Below are 23,521 nucleotides of genomic sequence, written 5' to 3' on the forward strand. Positions count from 1 at the left end.
ACGCCCGCCGAGGTTGTGAAAGGAGCCCTTAAAACGGCGATAACTCAAATGAATGACGGAAACGTTTTTCGGGTTGGGGTGTGTGTGTGTGTGTGTGTGTGCGGGGGGGGGGCGCAGGCTGCTAGAGGGAAGAGAGCAGAGAGAGAAGAAGAAGAACGGGAGGGGAGAGGACGTGAGAGGAGGGAGAAGGATGGGCGGCTGGGGACGAGATGATGACGGTGGAGATACTGCAGGGGAAGAGAAAAAGTGGTCGGAAGCGGGCGCGCGCAAACACAGCGTGAAAGGGGGGAGAAATTAAGAGGGAATAAAAGCGAGAAGATAAAAGAGACGGGATAACGAGACGCATGTTATCATCTATACATCGGTGAAAATCCACCGAACGGACCCAGCGACCTCCGCAGCCACAGAAACTGGAGGAATAACGGAGGAAGAGAACAAAATAGCACAAATGAAATGAATTGTAGTGTGAAGGGCTCCTTAGAGATTCGTCCTGACTACACTTTTTTTTCGTACTATTAATTAAAATAAATGTCTAGGGTTTTGTTTCAGTCATTAAGGCGGCAGGAGGTTGGGGCAGCCACCACGGGCCCAACTAACGCAACCAACCCCCGGGCGGGGTCGTTCTGTCTTCCTTTAAAGTGCACATTAGACAGGAATGAAGGGGGGGGGGGGGACCATATCCTTGTTGCCATCTGCCAAAGACTCCCTCCGTTGTTCCGCGGCGCCGACTGTATCGGCTGTTATATTTAGTGTTTTTTTTTTTCTTTGTATTTCGCAATGCCAAAGCAATAACTCATCGGGAGAGCCGCAGCGGCGATGCCAAACGCTTTCTCCTCTCTCTCTCTCTCTCTCCCTCCCTCCCTATTTTTGTCAGGCGCTCGGAACACCTCGGTGCGTGCGGGTCTGTGACTTCTGAAAGCGCGGAGGTTCTGGAATTCGAGCTGACGCCTTTCGCTCTCCGCCGCCCGCCGCTCCGATCCGCGTGCACAGCGCGCACAGGCCAAAACCCAGCGCCTGAGTCACATTCGGCACGGATGCGACGCCGCACTCACGCGGCCTTCCTACTTCAGAGAGGTGCTGTTTGGCACAACACAGCACACCTTCAGCAGTTAGTCAGTGCACATATATATAAGTACATACATATAATAAACCAGCCAGCCAAAATCTGATTTTCAGCCCATCCAGATTGAAACCAGGACGGCTCCTTTGTAGTCTGAACGGTCACAAGTCACGTGAAATCCAATTTTTGCAAGACGGATTGAAACCGCCTTCGGGAGGGTAGTTTCAAACCGCATTTGGACAGATGGCCACCGATTGGTTTTGACTGTCCGTGACGTCACCCTGCGCGACGCAAGACCCAATGCGCCAGACCAGAGGGCGCCATTCCAGGTGCGGAGCTGTAACGTAATGGAGCAGACAGAAGAAGTAGCACACAGCAGTCCCTGGACAGAGGAGGAAACTCATTGGCTCATCAGTCTGTGGGGAGATACTGTAGCTCCATTCAAGTCAAGCTCCAGGAGGTATCGCAACAAGTGGCACTGTCGCAATGATATGACGCCACACGCCACACGCCACACGCTACGCTGGACGACGCCTCCACTCCGACGTCGTTGCTACAGCGACTTGTCAGACGGGTCAACAATGTGGCCCAGTCTGAACAGAGTCAGATCCCATTTGGACACTTGGACACAATCAGCCCTAAAAATTTGAGAAGGAATCTGATTTGAATCAGATTCGCCTGCAGTCTGAACGCAGCCCATCTCATGGCCACGTCCCAGCTTCTTTTAAAAAAAAAAGAAAAAAAAAAAGGCTTTGAACAGAATTCACGGAAATAACTTCAACCAAAAAAGAAAATCTGGCATTCCAGCAAAATTGAGATGACGCGTTTTCTTCCACTTGCCAGGTTAAACACCAGGTGACCTCCAACGCATCGCATGGCTGCTCGTCGTTCCTCGACTTCGCTTCGAAACATCAAAGCTATGGAAGGCGAACATCAGGTCCAAGTCACCACAGCAAAAACAATCCTGATAATCCCCGTTTACAAAGAACACTTTTTTTTCATTTTCTTTTTAAAAGTCACATGCATGCCTTCTCTCGCAGCTGTTGTGGTCGTGCGCTGCATCTACACCAACACAAACCGGCCCCTCTTCCGCAACCCCAGGCAGCCGAGCGACTGAGCAAACGAGGATGTAATAGAACTGTCAACATTTTGCAGGCAATGTTTCGCGACCAACTACCTAACATTGCCAGTGAGAGGTTTTTCCACCTTGGCATCGTTTCATTTTCCGGTAAGTTGCGAGTCATTACAGTGGTGGGGGGAAAAAAAAGTTTCTGGACACCCATGGTGCATTTGTGATGCACTGTAAACTAAGAATCAGTCTTAACTCTACAAGAGCAGTTTGTTCATATTTTTAGATGGAACACATCCAAAGCACAACAGTAAAAGAAGTCTTGTGTTCCGTTTGTTGTTGTGCCTCTGATGCAGCCAAATGTTTTGAAACACAAAAATACATTTTTGGGGGCAAATATTTAATGACATTAATTGGGAATGAGTGAAAACTTGGGGTGTCCAAAAAAAAACAAATTTCCCACTACTGTAATGTGAAGCTTGCGTTTGTTGTTATTTACTACTAACATGCACCCATGGCCGACCCAGCCACCAAACAATAGCCAGGGGGGCAGGAGGACGTCACCTAACACTGCACAAGCAGAAAACCACCAGTTAGTCTAACAGAGTGAAATGCACACATAATTCCTCTAAATTTTACACAACATAAATAATACGTCTCTCAATCAATCGTATTTCGTGAGCAAGCGACCACAGACTAATTCTTTTTTCCAAATTCTCCATAAGTTTTTATCCTTGGCGTCGACGACATCGTCAGCAAACGCAGGCCTTCAATTCAAATCAATCGCAATTTTCGTTTGTTTGTTGTTTTTTTCAGCCCCCCCCCCCCGGGCGTTGAAGAGAGGGAAGAAGGAAATGGTGAGCGCTCCCCTCCGACTCCACTGTGTGAATATTTGGACGTGGTTCAGTTGACAAGCAGCAGGTGGGAAGCTTTTTTTTTTCTCCCCCCCCCCACTCAGATGTCACATTTTTACAGCGGGAGAAGAGGGCGCAGGGAAGAAGGGGACTTCTGACACATGGCGGCACTTCTGTTTGTTTCCTGCGCTTCCTTGTGTTGCCGTCTCCTCTCCAGTCTGCGTACGTGTTGTGCGCGCTGGGTTTGCGCACTCCTCTTGCCACAGATTTTTTTCAGGCGGGTGGATGCCGCGGCGATGTGTCTTTCGTTAAAGCGATTGTATTTATCTCTGCTTCCTTGTTTTCACGCAGAGCACAAATTACGTATACAATGGAAATCCCAACAGGAGAAAATTCTTCATCACTAGCGCCTTTAAAGCAAGCGGCGTCTCTGAATTGCCATTCGTTGACCCGTCCTGCCGTAATAACACAATGGCATGTATGAGCTCAGCATCTTTCACGCACTCCGACTCAAATCCCACAGCGAGGGGGAAACTTTGTGCGCCGGTTTCATTTTCGGAAATCTCCGCACGTCAGATGGAACGGGCGGGACAACCGTCCTCCAAAGGCGTCGCGTCCAATGTTGCATCACCCGTAAAACCCCACAGGACAAAACCCTCCCACTATGGAGTAACATTGGAGACCTGCAAGACGCTCGCTTCAAAGAAAGTAGCTGCGCTTCCATGAACCTTGGAATTGCGCAAAAATTAAAAATCGCAACACAAAATTGGTAATGGAAACACCTAAACTTCAAAAAAAGTTTGGACGGAGGAGGAAACAGAATATTTTTTACAAGCAATCAAAGAGAAAAATATAACTACCATTCTTGACGGCAAACAAACAAAATCAAACGTAACGTAACGGGATTACGTCACGAGATTTTACGAGAATTACGATTCACGCACTTCACACCATTCAATGGAAACACCTGCAAATCGCAGTTGTACTTTGTGGGAAATTCAGAAATGTTTTATTTATGCGAAAAACTGCAATGGAAACGCAGCGAGTGACCATTTTCCTGCGCTGGGCTGTGAACCCGTCCCTCCTTGGAGTAAACACCGTGGCTCCGACAACGCTCCCAACCTCTGGCCTGCTGCCGGTGCACCTCGCAAGGCCGCCGAGGTGACGAGGGAGAAACAGAGGCCGGAGATCCAGGGCGCGCCGGCCGACCTAACGAATGCCAGTCTCCACCTTCCCCACAGGGCCGTCTCTTTCTCCTCACGCAAGGCAGCCTGGAAAACACTCCTCTGTCATTCCCCGGCGCCAGAAGAACAATTTAAATGAGAGCGCTGCCCTGGCTCAAACTCGGATTCAAAGTAAATATGAATAAATAATCTGAGTGCTTAACATGCAGAGGTGCCGAGAGGGAGAGCGAGGCGCGGTGTCCCCGCAACCTCATTACCTCGGCTTATTGAATTGCGCGAGGCGCTCTCGACAGTGGTGGGACCCGGATCGACGTCTCCTCCAAAAAAAAAAAAAAAAAAATCATCTTTACACAGTCTGATCACCGGCCCCTCGCGCCACCGGGGTGTTTGTTGCCGGGATGAACCCTGCATTCGGATCATTTTTCCCTCAGCCAGTCGTCTCCTTGCATAAAGAGGGTGTCGAGCGAGGCTCGTGACAGGACGTTGACTCCGGCCGGCCCACACAGCCTCCGTCGCCGGGTCCACACTGACTTCCTTTCCCCGTGTTTGCACAAAAGCCAACTCGGAGCATAAATCACTCAATATTTGTCCCACATGAATAAAATATGCTGAGGAACTGCATACTGGGCTTTTCCAGCAGTTAGTTTTTTTTTGGTTTTTTGGGTCCCCCCCCCCCGACAACTCCACCACCGGAGTGGCATAATGCCCAATAAATCCTTAATTACATTGCCGCTCTAATCCCTGAGATTCGCATTATGTTGAGCCCCATTGTTGATATTATTTAAGGTCGCATTTCGAGCAATATTCATTAAGCAATTGCCATTCATCCAGAAGCCGTGCATGCATATATAATGAGCGCTAATGCACTGCCTGACAATTAAGGAGCAGTACGCCCACAAAATAAAAAAAAAACAAAAAAAACAAAAACAGAAAAAGTCATTATCTCCTCAAGTGATGTGTCGTCCATCATCATATTTGTGAGAGTTCTTAGTCTAAAATGAAGCATCACAACAAAGAAAATTTAGTAGGTAGAAAACAAAAAATATCACTAACTATTAACCATAGTCACAAAAAGATAAACCGAGATGCACCAGAGCAGGCAGGTTTTGAACTGTAATTACAGCAAAATCAGATTTTTAAATAAAACCTTTGAACCTCTTCAAACTAAACAACTCATTTTGTGCGGTGCTGCATTCGCAGGCTAATTGTAACAACAGCGAATGCCACGCAAAAGCAAAATCAACATGTTCCTATTCCGGATCAGAGGGCTGCGACAGCGTCTTTCCCCTCTTTTGCGCTGTCACGCAGAGAGATCCAGGAGGCATTTCTATTTCACCTGCGGAGGGCTCGTTTTCTCTTCGCCATTTACATTTGGAAGCGGCTCGGCGCCACCGGCGGCTCCCTCGCTCTGAGATCATCAGCATTTTAGCATTTATCCGTCTGAACTGTCAAGCGTTAGTAAATTATCCTGCTCTGAACGAGTGCCTATGATGGATCAGGGAGACATTGAGTTTACAACCACAATAGCAGCTTTATAACTCCGCCTGAGCAGGCTGTAGGTCGCAGGATATTGCTATGAGCCGGTGGCCCCAACTGCAGAAAGACATTTCTGCGGCGCAACTCCGACCCAGTAAATCCAAGCTGTCTCAAAAATATGAAAATACCCTGCTCCCTTGGCTTTCCTCTGTTCATTCCCATTAAAAAAAAAAAATAGAGGGATCCATCTCATCACTCCCTCTCTCTGCTGGACCGAGGCCATTTTTGAAGATTAAAAGTCCCAAAAACATGATGGATGTGTTCCATCAGCTCCAAGATAAGGTGTCACATCATTTTTTTTTCTCTTTGTTTAAAGAGGAAGGGCTTAGGTCAGCCACACCCTCTGACAAACTCATTTCACCAATGTGGGAGTGAAGGTAGCACGGTGGGTGAGTTTTACCTGGAACGAAGCTTCCCTGGACGACGTCTTTGTACGCCCACCAACTATCATCGAGCTTGGGTGTGAGGGGCTGAGCTGCGAAAAGGAGGCAGAAAGAGAGGGTCACGGAAACGGTTGTCCTCGCGCTGAAATCAAATGGATGTCAAGCGGGAAATGGTATATGAATCGGGTGGGGTTGGGGGGCAGGGGGGCGGGGTGGGTGATGTACAGATACATTATCAGCGCTGGGAGTTGTGCACTGCATAAACCAGCGGCTCTCAGAGGTGGGGGTGCTTCATCCACAAAACTGTACTACTGCATAAACAATATTTGGTTGCTCTTCTAAACTTCTAAATGACTCCCTCCATTTCCTGTATGAGGCAAGCCAGGTAAGCCACTACTTTGCTGTACTTTAACACTCACACCAAGATGAACAAAGAACAACGCTGAAGGCTTCCCTCGACGGCTCAGACTAAAGTTCAGTTCGACGTTGTGGCACACTGCTTGTCGGAACGCCGTAGTGACCAGAAACGTGCAGATAAATGAGTCAAGCCAACTGTAACTCTAATTCGCAGAGAAATACTTCCTGGGCGAAGCTGGTTTTTCCCCGGCTTTGGCTGTGATGTGCAAATAACGTCGCGTCAACTGTTGCCAGGCGTACGATATTTGTCGTATTCGCACGATCATTCGGGCCTCTGCGCGTTCAACAATGCCGACGATACGATAATTTGACCACTTCGTAAAAGTCAGACCACTGCAGCGCGTCGAGTTTTACATGAGCCCCGAAGGCATCTGTTCTCACGTGACATGTTTCAAGCCAATCACAGCCAATCAAATGGCCGGGAGTGCACGTAGGACGCAGCCAATTAGATCTGACTATAATAACACAACAGTAGGCTTTTCATTTGGTTTGGATAGGTGTTGGCTAATTTCACTCATAATAAGATCATTTTGAGTCTCTGATAATTTGGTTGTGCCTCGGAGCAGTCGCCACCCAGGTTAATTAGCAGGGAGAAAAATATTCAATTGATCTTCCGCGAACATGATAAAGGGAAGGCTCATCCAATGACCTTTTAAGATATTTGAGTCCGCCTTCTCTTTACAAATATATTCTTTTTGAACTCTCTAGTCAGTGGAAGGAAAAAAAATCAATTCAGCGGGTTTGGGAGACGTTTTATCTGGCGGCCTGGCTCCAAATATGATGAGCCAAGAGGCGATTTCGTCCAGCCGATGCGAGAGCCAAGAAGATGTCACTGTTGCACATTATTTGCTTAATAATTAGTCGCTATGATCCCGGTGGTGACGGCTCTGTGGCGACATAACTGCCCAGTGAGGAGTTTGCAGTCAAGGAATACGTGGAGGAAACTGGGACGACCATGTGTGAGCTTCTTGGCAGTATAAGATTAAAATTCAACAAACCAGGTGTCAGAGCAACTCAGCCTTTCAAGAGTTGGGGAAAAAAAGAAAAATTCACCAACTTCAACGTTTGCTTAAAAACAAAATTACATAATCACCAGCTTGTGCACTTTAGCTTGATACTATGAACATATTTAACACAGAGACAAAAAAAAAATCAATTCTCCTCTTTTTTCACCCACACTGGACAGCATCAGAACATTCTCCTACATATTTTGCTGACACTCGCCTGCACAAATAATCTGGCAGAAGCTCATAGTATCTATAGCCAATACCATCGGAAATGTAATTCTGTGCTCTTGAGCATAGATTATAGATATATACATATAAACATGCACAGTATATCTGGTAGGATTAGCAGTCGCAAAAAAAAAAAAAAAAACCTTCGTTGAAACCACCACATGATCTGTCAATATGTCACTGTGCTAATCTGTTTATGAAAACTTTGACATACGGAGCTTTCAGCAGCAAGAACTCACGCTGCCAGAAGCCATGCCACTACTAACAGTTGGACGCTACGTGGTGGGTGGAGAAATTCATATTTTAAAGGTTTTCGCTTCAAAATGGTAGATAGATAGATATAATTATATGCAAAAACACTAGAAAGAAAAAAAAGCAAGGCAAACAAAAATTAAGAGCCCTCATACATAGAAAGATATATATATATAGATGCAGCCTGACTTGACATCATGTTAATGGACAAAACACCTTCATCATTGAAACTTATCGTAAGGGAAAATGACCAAAGACGCCAATCTAATAAATCATAAGTCAGGTCTTGTAGCCAAGCAGATGAAATCTGGCTGCTGTTGACTGGCACCTACAAGACAGGACAGGGGGAATTCATGTGACAGTGTGCTGGGCAGCTGGGAGAGCATTGAGAAACGTGTAGCCCCTAGGTCCCTCCTCCTATAATGCAGCCTTGAAAACAAGCCCCCCTCTTGCTCAGGGCCCTCAAGTGGAAGTGACAGGAATGACGAGATGCGAACCAGAGGCCTGGGATGCAACAGGAGGACAATAAACATGAGCACAAGCTGAGGCGGAATATGACACCATTAAAGGTTTAATAGCTGCTTGTCTATTGAAAATAGGTAGGTCCTTACTTATGCAAATATAACATTTGCCTAAGGCTGATATGAATAAATTTGGTTTTGAAAACCTTTGAAACTTCCAATCCGCAACATATTCCTATGGGCATATCCACTTGCTTGCTCTTAAAAACAAGATATCAGTACTAATTAATCACACCTGCGACATGTAAGATAGCAGGTCTGGTCAATCTGCCTTTTCTATTGCAGCTGTATGCAGTTTTTACAAACAGAACTCTTAGAATTGTTCTGTTTCCACGTATTGAATTTGACAAAGCAATCACTGGGAGCTGAAGGCTTTTTTCTTTTTCTTTTTTTTAAAGGGTCTCTGACTCTTTGTGTCACAGTAAACTTAATAAAAATAATATGGCCGCTTCATTTGAAGATGGTTCCTCGTCACAGCACGGGTGAAAAGGATTTTGAGCAATACGTTTCGATTTTCAATGACCAACCAAATCTTTCATGTTTACCCTGAGGGCTCCAACCTTACACTTCAGGTTTAATTGTTCACACACACACACACACACACACACACACACACACACACACACACACACACCTTTATTAACTTCAGCGACAGATCACTCAAGCTGATTGATAGTAATTAAGAGTGATAATTGGCTTTGCAACAGGAAATTATTTCTGAGACCCACGAGCTACTGTATTGTGGTTGTAATACTGAAAGTGGCCACTATTGGTGTCCAGCCTGCACTCGGGGCGTGGAGAAGAAGATGATGATTCTTGTGGACATCCTTTAGCTGAAGCCTCCTTTCAGGCTGCTCAGGGGGCGGGCTTTCGAAATGGGCTAGCTAGCTAGCTGCATTGCTGTCGGAATTTTGAGGAATACACTCATTTTCGAGAGTTATGGTTGTTCTCTCTAATTTACACGTCCCTGAAACTCTACGACTAATACTCTTTGAAACTCTAATCTGGCCACCAACGTAGCCCTGACTGTTATTCACTTCTCAAAGCTTCTATAAAAACTTATTTCAACGCTTGGGTGAAAATGGGGGAGAGGGGGGGGGACAACATTGCGCTTTAGAAATGAAATATTCCCATCGCTCGAGCGCTAGACTGATGAATGTGACAAGCCAGGTATTTTACACCTGGATCTTTGAAAGTGTACCTTGACATCAAATCCTTGATTCGTTGGTCCCTTATTAAGTGTCACCATGACAAGTTACTGTCAGGCATCACCCCTCAGCGGTACACAGTGTTCTGCCGGCTGCACGACTCATCCCAGCGCCGCCGGGTCTCTGCGGATGGATCTCATGTATGTTGTCATGTAGGCAGTAATTGTCGTCAAATAAAATTTGCACCGTGCGCGGGGCGCGGGGCTGCGGCGCGCGTGAGTGGCTCGTGATCAAAAGAGGCGCCAATAGTTTTCTTTTTTTTTTTTTTCCTTCCCTCAGATTTCTTGGTTGTGAATGATACCAAGTGTGTGTGTGTGTGTGTGTGTGTGTGTGTGTGTCAGAAGGTACACCCCTCATTAGGTGTAAATGACAGAAAAAAAAGGAGTCTATAACGGGAAGACAGTCCGTTTCACAGCGACAACGATGACAAAACCAGGCAATTTTCAAAAGCATTAAAAAAGTAAAACTATCATTATCACGAATAAAGTGTATCGGCCAATTGTGCGGCGACACTTTCCTTCATTTTTTTTTTTTTTTTTGGTTTAAATCCCGGTTCAACTAGATGCGTTTCCGCGCCTCTGCTTCGAAGCGTACTGCTTACCTGACGACGTGCAGATGATCCATATTGGCAAAATCACAGATATATCCCACACGACAGGCATCCTTCGTTCAGTTCCTGTTCATCTTCTGCAGCTGCTGTGGGACGGCGGTCGCACTTGCTGAGGGACGACACGGCCTAACTTTGAACATTTTTTCCAAGCCTCTCTAGTTTCCTCCTGTGTGTCTACCTCCGTCCCTCCTCGGCGGGGCGCAGGGACGGTGCGGAGCCGCGCGGGAAGAGAAGAGCCGTCCTCGCAACGTCGTCCACCTTCGCGTCCCCCTCGCGTTCGCTCAGCATATTTTTTTTTCTCCCACCCCCCCTTTCTTTTTGGTATGCGCGTTAACTCTACTCCTCGGTAGCTGCTGCCCGTTTCTTGGCGTCTCTGCCGGTCCGCGCTGAGGACGTGCGAGCTGCCAAACGGAGCATCTCTCTCTCTCTCTCTCTCTCTCTCTCTCTCTCTCCTGTTTCTTCTTTTGTTTTTTCCCCCCCAGTCTTCCTTGGGAGCGCGTGGCTGCTCGTGGCGCGCCGCTCGCTCTTCTGCAGCCGATCAGGAAACTTCCCTGCGCGGTGCAGCCCATTGACAGCGCTGCACCAGGGAGCTAAACCAGCTGTTTTGGCCTGGAAACTAGAATGTCCCCAAAAAGTTAATGAAAATGAAAATGAAAATGAAAAAAAAAAGAAAGTCCCACTTAAACCTCTTTATGTGTAGCCAATGCGTTTGTAAACACAGCACGCCTCACACAAATCGTTTTGTTTTATTTAACGGTCAGCCTTGGTTTAATTTTGGCTCGTGTGCAAACAAAATACAAGTCGTGGCCACGCTTTGATTTAGCAGGTGGTCTGGATCAATTTGTGCATCTGCTGCACCTGACGCGGAAACGCGTTCTCGTTTTTGTTGATATACACCGCCATCTGGTGTCGATTCTGAGGTACTATATGGCCAAATCACTGCCGGTTGTGACGATCGTAAAATGTGGCACATGACATGGCACACCATACACAACACCACATTCTATCCGTTGAGAGAGCAATTAGCATTTTTTTTTTTAATTTTAATTTTATTTTATTTTTTGTCAGGGTCACAGTCAATGATGTCCAATGGCGTATTAAGGAACACTGACAACACTGCAAACATATTCAGACGTTTAGTTTTGAGTGTGAAAGTAAATCACTCCCTGCTCTTCCTTACACTAGTGGGGGCTAGTGTAAGGAAACAGAAGACAGTTCACACCACAAAATTAATGTTTGGAATGGGTTCACTGGGGGCATTCAGAGTAGTTGCGGCCTGTACTGCCTCCCCACGCGCTTTTTAGGTTTCAGTCAGTGATGGTGTGAGAAGTCATGCCTGTTATTTGCTCCTTCTCCAATTCTGAAGGTGGACATTAAGTTGGATTGAAACAACATCAGGGTATTTGCTGTGTGTTTGTTGTGGTATGGAAGGGAGTTGAAGGGAGGAATTGGAGGAAAACCATGAAATGAAAGTCAAAGTAAAATTGTCTAATAAGCGGGGGTAAACATTATTTCGACATGATTTTCTTCAAAAATAAATAAATGAAGGCAACTGAGGACTAGAAAAATGTCTAAATTCTTAAGTGTGGAAATATTGCCTGATCCCGAATGGCTCATCTCCTTTTGAATTAAAATTTCAACACATCGTAAAAGTAATCTATAAAGTGATCTTCATGATGCAACCGGTGGGATTTGGTTGCACATATTTCCTTTGCATAAGTGTGCAGTTGGAAGTTATTCTCCCTAAAATGTGCTTGAAAAATTGTGATTCTACAGGAGGTCCAAGCATGTTGTGCAAGACAGAGACATTTATTAATAGCAGACGTGGGGAAAACTACGGCCCGCGGGTCACATCCGGCCCGTGGGTCTTCTTAATCCGTCCGCTGAAAATTGACAGAGTTGCGCAAATTATATAATTATGACTGCATCCATTTGAACTTGTCCTGTAATATCTTGCATCCCACTAGATGACGCATTTGCCTTACAAACAGTTGCTAAATCCCATCAAGCTCAACAGAGCAGATCGCACCAGACAGGAAATCTGAAATAAAATCAACGGAAAATATTTCCGTCCTTTCAAAAATAAAACACTACGCAGGTCATATATAGCCGATCACAACTTAAAATAAACATTACGTCATAACCGGCGACACCAGGTCAACAGGCAATTGATTAACTGTTCCCACTAAAAGTGAATGTAAGCATTAACACTGTCCTTTTTTAATATTTGAAAAATGAATGCTACAAAAGAATCTTTTGAATTTTTGATTTTTATTGTTCAAAGTGTTCGACAATTTTTCCAAAATAACATGTTGGAAAACAATTAATTTTTTTTGAGAGAGAAACAATGCTGGAGTTGTAAAAAGACGATAGACGCATGTTTGCAGATAAAAACAAGAATAACAGCTGACAAAATTATGTTTATGTTAATTTATGTTAATTATGCTCGATATGTATGCATTGGGCGCTCGCCCAGCCCGTCAATCAATTTTTAAAAGTCAATGTGGCCCCTGAGCCAAAAAGTTTGCCCACCCCGATTTATAGATTTTTTATATATATATATATATAGATATAGATATAGACATTTCAACAGGTAGGACTCAGTGACACTATCATGATTTCCCCCTTCAATACAGGATTTCAAAAAAAAAAAAAAAAGAGAGAAACAATGCTGGAGTTGTAATAAGACGGTAGACGCATGTTTGCAGAAATAAAAACAAGAATAACAGCTGACAAATTTATGTTTAAATTCAATTTTTAAAAGTCAATGTGGCCCCTGAGCCCAAAAGTTTGCCCACCCCGATTTATAGATTTTACCCTAAAGCACAACATCTTCTTTTCAACAGGTAGGACTCAGTGACACTATCATGATTTTCCCCTTCAATACAGGATTTAAAATAAAAAAAAACAGGCATCAGAATGAAAACCTCTGCTCATTAGAAACCCCAACAGAAATCAGCAAGCCGAAATCTCACACTTTCCTGGAACAGAGGCAGAGAGAAGAGAAAGTGTTAGCTTTTGACACTCAGCATACACACAAGCACACACACTCACACACAAACAAGTTGTGGGATGAGATTGCACAAACAGTTTGCTCATGGCAGACTAACTCACAGCGTCAGGCCCAAATATTAGCACTGAAAGTAGACGTAATGAAGAAGAGTAATGTTTTATAATTATTTTATTTTGTGGGATCGGGGGTTCTGGCTTGGTGTGGGATCCACCTGTTCTATGGTGTTGACCAACAGCATAACGTGGCATATCTCTTGACTAAGACCTACCAGCATTTTATAACACTTGAACTGAGAATGGAGATGACAAGCACGCAATATGAATATGTTAGGCACTGTAATCTAAGCATTACACACTCACACACAGAAATATTGTTCAGACTCTAGTTTTTAAATACCGTTTTCATCTCTTGCACACAGCTGACAACACACAGTACAATTGCACCGTTTAGTTGTGAGTCGTGACTTACGCACTGGCTTTGCTTGGCGCTCATTACGGCTCTGCTTTCGGAGAGCGGCCTTTTTAATCTCCTGCAGCAGAGTCTTCTTGTTGTTCAGTATGTTGGCTTTGGCTATCTCTGCCAGGTCGTGGATCTTCTGCTTACTGTAGGGAAGCTGGAAGGTGGAGAACTCCTTCATCCTGGCCTTAACCTCCGCTGCATCTGTAGGGATGAGTTGACGTCCCGTTACGTGACACGTTCTTCAAAGGGAAGCAGTGTTGCAACACAGCGACAGTTCATTTGAAACAACCCTACATGTTTATATAGGGAGGCTCACTGAATCTTTGTGACAACTCCAGAACATGTCAGAAGGATATGCCTGTCGTGTGTGCATCTTTGGGAATAATTTCTGACTCTTTGTTTCCGTCATGTTAACATTTTAGTTTTAGTTTTTTTTTTTAACTTTCAAACTAGAGTCGGTTTTGATCTTGCAAGCATGTTTTGATAACAACACGTCTGATCTCATACTGCGAGAACACGCTGTCTCTCCTGTCATTTCATTTTTTTCATCTTTGATAAAACAGAATCTACAAAACACTGATGTCAACTAACACTTACTTTCAGATGAACTTGACTTTAGTGGGTTGCTCAGGAGTAAAATTAAGAGGTGAAAGTATTATTAATAATACCAAAGATTTTTTTTTTAAAAATCAAAAATGTATATAACTTATAAATGTTAAATGGTACATCTGCTGGTATTATTGCAAACCCAGTTTCAGAGGTGGGTATTGGTGACTCAGCATAAATTTGTTTCACTTGCCTGTTACATAACACCTGACATAAACTGTTTCTGCTTAAATCATGCCATTTGTGGAACCACAATGTGTTTTCGGCCCGGAGCAATCCTGCTCTCAGAGTGAGACTCCGTGTGGGTGTAGCAGACCTTTGCAGTTCCGTCTATTGAAGAGCGGCATGTAAACGATGGTGGGCTCCTGGTCTTTCCCCTCCAACACGTAGCAGTCCTTCGGCCACTCTCTGTCCTCCAGGATCTTGGCGTCTATCGCTGGGAAAGGTTTCCCCAAATGTGCGGCATATTCACTGGTTAGAGTCAGGGTCTGTGAAAGAAGCAAAAGGTGGACATTTGCTTGTTTTATCCTCAGACAGGGACACTTGGACACAGCTCTATGTGACAGACAGCGTAAAAGTAGCTATCCCATCTGTTTCAGTTTGGTACATTTTAAAGGCCCATTGCATTTGATTTTGCCTCTAATGGTGAGAAAGTATATTGCATTCAAAATGATAAATCTCAATCGTGTTTTCTGACACCCCACTTGATACACATGATTATCATACCAACTGTAAAATAAAATTGATTATTACCAACGAAAAGATTTTTGGATTTTTTTTTTTTTATGATCTTATGTAAACAAGAAAACACACAAACACACAAACACACACACACACACACACACACACACACACACACACACACAAACACATATATGCATATGCATATATATGTGTAGTGTATATATATGTGTATATATACAGAGAGAGAGAGAGATTTAAATTAATAAAAACATTTTTTTTAATGAACTTTTTGTATTGACGTGACATATTATGTTATTGCTAAAAAATATACATATTTGTATATATAAATATGTATATACATATGCATATACAAATAAATTGTCTTGTTACCATCTGTTTCAGCTGAATGTCGATGGCAGAAGTTGAAGGAACATGTTTGTTTTTTGTTTTTTTACTTTGTATCAGTTCATATCATTTGTATTAATTTATATACTTCATAATGTGTGTATGTGTGTGTGTGTGTGTGTGTGTGTGTGTGTGTGTGTGTGTGTGTGTAACAAGCTGAAATGTTACACACTTAAAAACAATAGACTTTCATGCATCCACGTCACGACACATGCTGATCACTGATAGTCTTTTCTTTCTGTTCATTTATTCATTAATAAATGAACTTTTGGTTTAAACTGCATGAAACTTTGAGCAGTCTCCACGTTTTTGTCCTGGTTCCTGGAACATGGAGCAGGACATATGTAATCGAAGGCCTATAAGGACCAATTCACACACAGTTTTCATACCTCGAACATTTCTCCAGCGCTGAACTCTGGTGTGATGATGAGGTCAATCTCTCTCTTCTCTCCCAGAAATGGAGGGTAGGGTGTGTTGATGTGCAGGCCCGCATCTATCAGGTGGAGGTTCTCTTTCGACTGGAAGCAGGAAGGAACGCTGGGATCTGTCCAGCACAGTAACACAGTAAAAGCCTGTTCATCTAGAAGTGTACACAATTTTTTGTACTTGTTGTGGTTTATTGGATATTGATAAGGTGCTTTCTCACCCTTGTACTGGTAGAGAAAACTTGCAGTGGTGCCCCACTCCCAGTTCTTCATCAGAGGGAACAGTTTCCAAATTAGTGTTACTGTGTGAAAAGCAAAAACAAAAAAAAATTATTTTGTTAATCAAGTTTGTTTATATCTTACTTCATGCCAAATTTTATTTTATTTTTTTAATTTTCAAGTTCAGTCTGGCTCTTCTCCTGACCCTTCGATTTCAAAGGTCCATCCTCCAGGTTTTGGCTCCAGTCCTCAGCTGCCACCAGCATCTCATTGCTCAGCTGCTGAGACTGATGCTTTCTCTCCTCCGGAGTCATGGACGCCCACAGCACAGTATCTTGACGATGTAAAATCTCTGCAGAAGATAGGAATGTCATGCATTGTAAATCAGGCATTTCCCGTTGTCCTTTGACCACAGATACAGCAAAAATTGAGGCGTCCCTGCCTGGATATCTGTGGCTGTCATCTTGTAAATTTTCTTGCTATCAAAATAAATGGATTTAATGCGCAAAGCAGATGAAAGGTCAGTGAACCGCCTAAGCCACAGGTGTTAAAATCTGGCCCGCAGGCCAAATTTGGCCCGCAGTGTAATTATACTGTATTTTGCCCGCGATGTGTTTGGGTCCATATTAAAGGGTCACTGTTATATCTGTGGTAGGATTTTTTTCATGTTGCGGTTTCATAGAATTTATCTAAATGTGAGCACGGGCTGGTGGGGATGTGTACGTGCATGTGTGTGTGTATTAGTGCTGTGTTTGTGTGTGTTTTCCATTAACATGAATGTTTACAAATTGGCTGACAAGTCTAAATATTATACAGAGATGAAAGTCAGTGTTGTAATTGATGACTTACTTCATCTTACTTGCTTACTTACCTTTTTCCCCCTTTGGTTGGATGTTCGAGTCTTAATTTTTTGTCTCCCAAAATTTAAAATAAATGACGACAACAAACAAACAAACAAACCGCAACTTTACCATAAAGTATTTTCTTCAAAGCATCCAGGGCATAAAGAGCATGAGGATGATCCTTAAAGCGGTCTTTGAGCAGATCCAACAGGTGATCTAGGAATTTGTATACACGATGCAGGCCTTCTTCGGCAGCCACTGGAACACACACACACACACACACACACACACACACACACACACACAGCAAGTCACGTCCTGGAGAGTATCTGAGGTAGAGTTTAACTTCATAGTTTTTCGCTTGATTCACATCAGACGATGCTTACTGTGTTTCAATGTCTCTATGTCAGTTTCCAAGTCGGCCAGTGCAGAGCCAAGAATTCCTGCCAAGGTTTTTGAAATATTATTATTGAACACAAACATGCAAACGAATGCATCTAATTTAGTATAAGTTTGGTGATGAAATGCAGAGCCAACAAGTCCAGTAAGGCTTTAGTCAATTAAATGTACTCATCAGGTTCCTGTGTTTGTTGTCCTCATGTTGGCCACATGTTGTGAAAATAAATAAATGAATAATTAAATAATTAAATAGATGAATAAATATATGGTCCATTGATTCTCAGTGTATGCAAATTTAGTTTTTAGGCTACACAAAATTTTTGTGGTGCTAAATTGCTATTTTGACGGTAATGTTGGTGAGTTGGGTTGGGACTAATTTAGTGATTTTGACTGACACAGTGTTTCAAAAACATTTGCTGTCTGTGGTGGCAGCTGTAGAAAATGAAGTACGCCAAATCATCACAGCACTCATGAAATGGTTGCTAGCTCCTTCCCCTAAACAGAACTGTTTGCTTCGCAGCGTCGTGAATGCGGCACCTTGTAGCTCCACCATGTCCATCTCACTCTGCTTCTCCAGCAACCCTCCAGCTTGGAATTTGCTGCCCAGGAGAGAGGTTTCAACAAAAAGCCCCATCTCTGTGAAGCCGGCCTCGTGAGGAGTAAACTCAAACCACTTCCCTGTGGGACAAATAATCTTTGTCACATTCAGCAAAATGACTAAGTAGCTCATCCACATCAATGCCTCAATGAGGGGTGTGCATAAGAAGACAAAAACCCTCGATGGGTCCGTGTTTCAAGCAGTGCTTCTCAATGGCGCAGTAGACGGGGTAGGGGTTGGAGGCGTTCCTGTGAGCGTCACCCGAGAGACAACGTACGTCCAGCTGACAGGGAGACAAGAGAGATCGTGGGCAAACGTCCTGTCGCTGGAGAAAACCTGTTTGGTCGCCTCCGTACCTGTTTCATGATCCCAGTAGAGGTCATCGCCCCCCAGACATGACTGAGGGAAAAGTCCTCGTCATCCGCTTTCTGCCCCAGCCAGGCCAGAGTCTCCTCCACGCTCACTTCTGAGGTGGACAGCTTGGCGATGGACTTGCTCATGTTGGTGCTCCACTCTGGGTCACTGTACAGGAGGGACATGGACCTGACAGAAGAGCACATATGTCAAGAAAAAAAAAAGAAGTCCTTTCTGGGGAAGAAAAACAATGTTTACGTATTAGATTGGTCCATCAGTTTGGTAAGAACATTGAATATTAGCCAATAAATGTCCTTCCCACCATGTTGACCCAGAAATCCCTCCTAAGTAGAGCAAAGTGCCCAGCAGGCCATCCGCCTCCATCTGATGAAGGGCGCCCATTAAAGCCACAGCTGACCTCTGACCCCCACCTGGGGACAACAGAGCGATGTGGGGAACGTCGTCCTAGACAGCAGATGAGGAAACAATGTGTTAGAAACTTCTCAAAATTCAACAACCATTATTAGACAAAAGAAACAACATTTGTGTGTGTGCTTTTTGTTGTTTCAGTTTTAGGCCACAAATCAATCAAGGTTTAGTTTAGTTATATTTTAGTAATATTTTGGATCCCCAAAAGAGACCCATCGAGGGGGGCCATCAGAACGCCAGCTAATCTTCCTTGGGTCCATTCTTAAATAATAATTAAAAAAAAAATCCGGGAACATTTTTTTCGTTATTAAGACAGAGTGTTTAGTCATGTAGAGCATTTGTCAACTGCTTGCAACTAGGAAAGAGTGAGACGTTCCATGAGTTGGCACTTGGTAAAAATGCCTCCATCTTACTGCGGTGGAGTTGATGCCGAGGCCCTTGAGCGACTCCAACACGATTTGTTTCCTCTTGTTAACATAGTCCTTCTCACCAGCACACAGAGACCCAGACTGACGGATGGGACTCTGAAAGGAAAAGACAGCAGCACAAATAAAAGTCAATTCATTCACGAGAAACGTACAAATCCCACAAGTAAAATTCCTAATTGACGTGCAAGTTTTTGATTGTAATTTATCATTTGCTGACGCATTTCAAAGGTTTTCAGCTGGGTGACAGGTTTGCGTTCAGCATGCCTGTTGACACTCTTAAGTGTGTATTTTCATCAGTCTAGTCTAGTCAGAGTGTGGTGGAAAAATAGAGATCTGTGAGAGGAATGCAGAGTCTTCTGAGAGTTTTATTACGGAGCTCCGGACACGCACCCGAGACAGGCTCAGCGTGTGTGTTCAGAAGAAGGGAACAGTCAGGTTTTATGCATGCGGGTAAAAGGGGGAAGGGCAACTGGTTCAAGAACAAATGGTTCAAAGGTGGTTCGGCAGTCATGCCACGGGAAATGGGCTAGAGCACAACAGGAGAGTACTGTGGGAAACTAGAAGTGAGAATTAAAGAGGTGTGATGTCTACACAAGCAGGGGCAAAGTAGAAATAGCTATCACAGGAGACTAAGTGAATAAAACCCCCAAGTTTATGTCACTAGGGTTAGGGTCAGCTGCCACTGAAAAACACACACTGTCCCATCTTTGCATCTCTTACCTGACGAGCATCTGCGTTTCCCTCCATGTTCTCCTCAGCCTCCACCAGCACTCCTACAGCGGAGAGCCAAAGCAGCGCGGCTTAAAAAGCCTGTTGCTCCGCCTTGCATGGCAGCCGCACAAATGTTTAACCCTTTACAGCTTGTGAGAAGTTCCCCCTAACAGCTAAACAAGGGGCACGCCCAAGCAAATCTGCCCGACGATGCCTGTGGATTCGTCTGACATACTCTAGTTGAGCAGGATACATAATTCCATGTGTGTTCATACATAGTTTTGATGCCTTAAGTGAGAAACTGCAATGTCAATCGTCATAAGAATGAAAGAGAAAAAATATTAATTTCATTGGGTGTGTCCAAACTTTTGACTTGTTGTGTATTTCTGACCATACATTCTGAGTGGATATGTGTAAGCGTGTCTCTAAAATGATTCATCAAGATCAGGAACATTGTACAAAAACAACAAAATCATGAAGACGAAGAGGGCGACACCTGGTGCAGTATTGATCACTCACAGCAAGAAGGTTGTGCGTTCAATTTGGGGCTTGGGTCTTCCTGTGTTGAGTTTGCATGTTCTCCCTGTGTCTGCGTGGACTCTCTCCGGGTTCTCCGGCTTCCTCCCACAGCCCAAACACATGCATGTAAGGTGAATTGGACAATGAACTATAAGTGTGCGTGTGAGAGCAAATGGAAGTTTATCTTTCTATGTGGGCCTGTGATCACAATGAACTGGCGACTTGCCCTGGGTGTCACCCTCCATTTGCCCTATGACAGTTGGGAGAGGCACTAGCAGACCCCTGCAACCCTGAGTGCAGGACGAAGCTGGTATTGATAATGGATGGATGAAGAAGAGCAGCGGAGCAGCAAGACTGAGGAGGAAAAAGGGGATTTGATGCATTTCAGTCAGAGCCCCCTGCTTACTGGCTGCACAAGTGGAAAAAGTTGTGTACTTTTATGAGTTTGCTTGTTTTCAGCTCCAAAAAAAAAGACATTTTGTGTGCGTCCACGAGCTTTGTGATCCCATGCACATCAGACGCAATTCCAGTAATGGGCCTGGACGTGCAAGTGCTGTCTACATTTGTCACTTGCCCACCCCTACCATGGTTTCGGGCAGGTTATTCTGTTCTCACTTTCAAACGTCCATCTCACAGATGTGGCAATAAAAGGCACCTTTGTTGGGTCAAAGATAGCCATTGTCAGCAACTGCATTTGCCCTCCTGCGGTTTTCAGATGTTCTCCACACTGGGTTGGCTGCAGTACTGAAATATCACGCCACATTATCAATCTTTGTGAAAGATAAGGCTGACTACACCTGCTTGCAACTCATGAGCATTACACACTCACGCAACATTTGCCCCTCCCCCTTGCAGATCACCCTGACTTCCTCAGAACTCTTCAAGGAAATCCAAACTCCTTCCCACACCCCCGCACCAACGTCATCATCTGCCTCCCACACAGACACACCTGTAATCTGCTGATATCTGCTCAGCAAATTATCCAGATGACATCGAGATTAGAAACACTGCCAAGAGGTTGAGATTAATCTACTCGGAAATAAGGTCCGGTACATGGATTGGGCAAATTTAACTACTTTAACAGACTGTAAGTACTAATGGTCAGAGTATCAGTATTGATTACAGTTCATATAAGAACACAAAAACCGAATAAAGGGACAGTGCATCTGACAGGGGCCTCAGTATATTCAGACCTGCTTCACAGGTGGAAATTTCAACACCCCCCTGCCGCCACCCTGTAGCCATTAATGTTAATAGTAATGTAACTTAACTACTGTAACAGACTGTTCTGTGTTTATGTGCGAAAGAGGAGGTGTGTCCCTCAGAGTTGCCGTAGGGCAGAAGGGAGCGGAGTTTTATGGCGGTTGTGCGGACGGCATGTGTGTTCTCTATCTGGTCGGGAGGAATAAAAGAAGAAGCAGAGCGCTGTTGGACCTGTGACCTCATCTCCTGTCCCGTTTATTGCTTTATATGGGTTTTCTACAGAAAAAGATCTGTCAGATTGATAGGATCTTATAACCAGGGGTCACCAACCTTTTTGAGACTGAGGGCTACTTCATGGGCACTGAGTAGTTCGAAGGGCTACACAAGACCTATTTGTTACAAACTTCCTAAATAACAAAACTGCACAGATCACTATAGCAATAATAATGATGATAATAATAATAGCAGTAATTATTATAACACTATGTAATGAGCTTGCCCACATATCAATATTAACTATTTTCCACAGTTATAATCAATGAATTACACAGAAATAATGATAAGAAAAACATGTTTAAACATTAAACATTTATTTATGTTTATTTGCTCATACATTTGAAAGTCAGGTGGAACACCTGCTGTATTTGTAGTGCAAACGATCACTTCTAACATTTTTAAGCCAAGAAAAACAAGTTATTAAGTTCTTTCTCAACATTTAACATTTTGTGCAACATTTAGTTTAATACTGTTCCAGTTTATCAATGACAATATTGTCTCTGTGATTTGTCTGCTCATTTACTATGTAGGTGGGACGCCTGGCACTGCTTTCTGCTCACCAGTGTATCGTAATCTGGAAAAATATCATCAGCTGAACTGTGCTGGCGCTGTCTACCGACTCGTCACACTGGATGCTAAACCACCTGCACGTAGCGAGATCCCGGTCGAGGTGCTCTGTTAACTTCTCGGACAAAGACGACACTCGTCTAGCCATCGTACTTGCTCCAAGTTGGACTTTGGAGAGCGCAGAGATGACGTCGGGACCGTGTTTCTCATCTTTAAAGATTGTGTTAGTGTGACAGTGGTGCTCCTGTCACTATTCCTCCAATAGATCATGTGCCCTGGCTACTTGGCCAAAGGGATATCCCTTTGGCTGAATGGTTGAGCGCGTATGGCTATTACCCAGGAGTCTGGGTTTCGAAGCCCGCCCGGGCCAGTTCTTTGTATTAAGAATCTTGAGGCCAGCATTGCAAACATATTCAGACGTTTAGTTTGAGTGTGAAAGTAAATCACTCCCTGCTCTTCCCAGTGACACCTCAGGAAAGCGTTTGAAAGGGGGCTAGTGGAAGGAAACAGAAGACAGTTCCAACCCCAAAATGAATGTGCTGAAGTGTCGAATGGGTTCACTGGGGGCATTTCGTTGCACACATTTCCTTTGCATAAGTCATTTATGCAAAGGCCCAATAACTTCCAACTGCACACTTATGATAAGTGCGCAGTTGGAAGTTATTATCCCTAAAATGTGCTTGAAAAAAATGTGATTCGACAGGAGGTCCAAGCATGTTGTGCAAGACAGAGACATTTATTAATAGCAGAGGCGGGGAAACTACGGCCCGCGGGTCACATCCGGCCCGTTGGTCTTCTTATCCCGTCAAGCTAAACAGATCAGATCGCACCAGACAGGAAATTCCGACACAAAATCAACGGAAAATATTTCCGTCCGTTACAAAAATAAAACACTACGCAGGTCATATATAGCCGATCACAACTTAAAATAAACATTACGTCATAACTGGCGACACCAGGTCAACAGGCAATTGATTGACCGTTCCCACTAAAAGTGAATGTAAGCATTAACACTGTCCTTTTTTAATATTTGAAAAATGAATGATACGAAAGAA

At 44.0% G+C, this 23,521-nt stretch overlaps 2 protein-coding genes across 2 annotated transcripts in view; both read right to left on the reverse strand.

Moving 5' to 3' along the window:
• The window catches only part of LOC142886650 (carbonic anhydrase-related protein 10-like), a 90,202-nt gene extending 79,401 nt beyond the window's left edge, over nucleotides 1-10,801 (reverse strand). The window contains exons 1-2 of the mRNA XM_076023701.1: nucleotides 10,321-10,801; nucleotides 6,104-6,178 (exon numbers count right to left, since the gene is read on the reverse strand). Coding sequence (XP_075879816.1) covers nucleotides 6,104-6,178; nucleotides 10,321-10,381 — 136 coding nt within the window. The 5' untranslated portion in view covers nucleotides 10,382-10,801. The remainder of the gene's footprint in view (nucleotides 1-6,103; nucleotides 6,179-10,320) is intronic.
• Nucleotides 10,802-12,729: 1,928 nt separating this feature from the next.
• Nucleotides 12,730-20,089, reverse strand: LOC142886656 (cytosolic phospholipase A2 gamma-like). Its single transcript, XM_076023707.1, has 14 exons — nucleotides 19,911-20,089; nucleotides 19,176-19,286; nucleotides 18,656-18,798; nucleotides 18,336-18,522; nucleotides 18,157-18,262; nucleotides 17,919-18,059; nucleotides 17,369-17,425; nucleotides 17,112-17,240; nucleotides 16,346-16,492; nucleotides 16,143-16,223; nucleotides 15,886-16,040; nucleotides 14,724-14,895; nucleotides 13,815-14,002; nucleotides 12,730-13,310 (listed from the first exon to the last, which is right to left on the reverse strand). Exons 1-14 carry the CDS (start codon nucleotides 19,935-19,937, stop codon nucleotides 13,266-13,268), a joined length of 1,689 nt encoding a protein of 562 aa, XP_075879822.1. The 5' UTR covers nucleotides 19,938-20,089; the 3' UTR covers nucleotides 12,730-13,265.
• Between the last annotated feature and the right edge of the window lie 3,432 nt (nucleotides 20,090-23,521).

This window comes from Nelusetta ayraudi, unplaced genomic scaffold (assembly GCF_046127955.1).
Source record: "Nelusetta ayraudi isolate G7.1 ecotype Tasmania unplaced genomic scaffold, CSIRO-AGI_Nayr_v1 ptg000016l, whole genome shotgun sequence".
Lineage (NCBI taxonomy): Eukaryota > Metazoa > Chordata > Actinopteri > Tetraodontiformes > Monacanthidae > Nelusetta > Nelusetta ayraudi.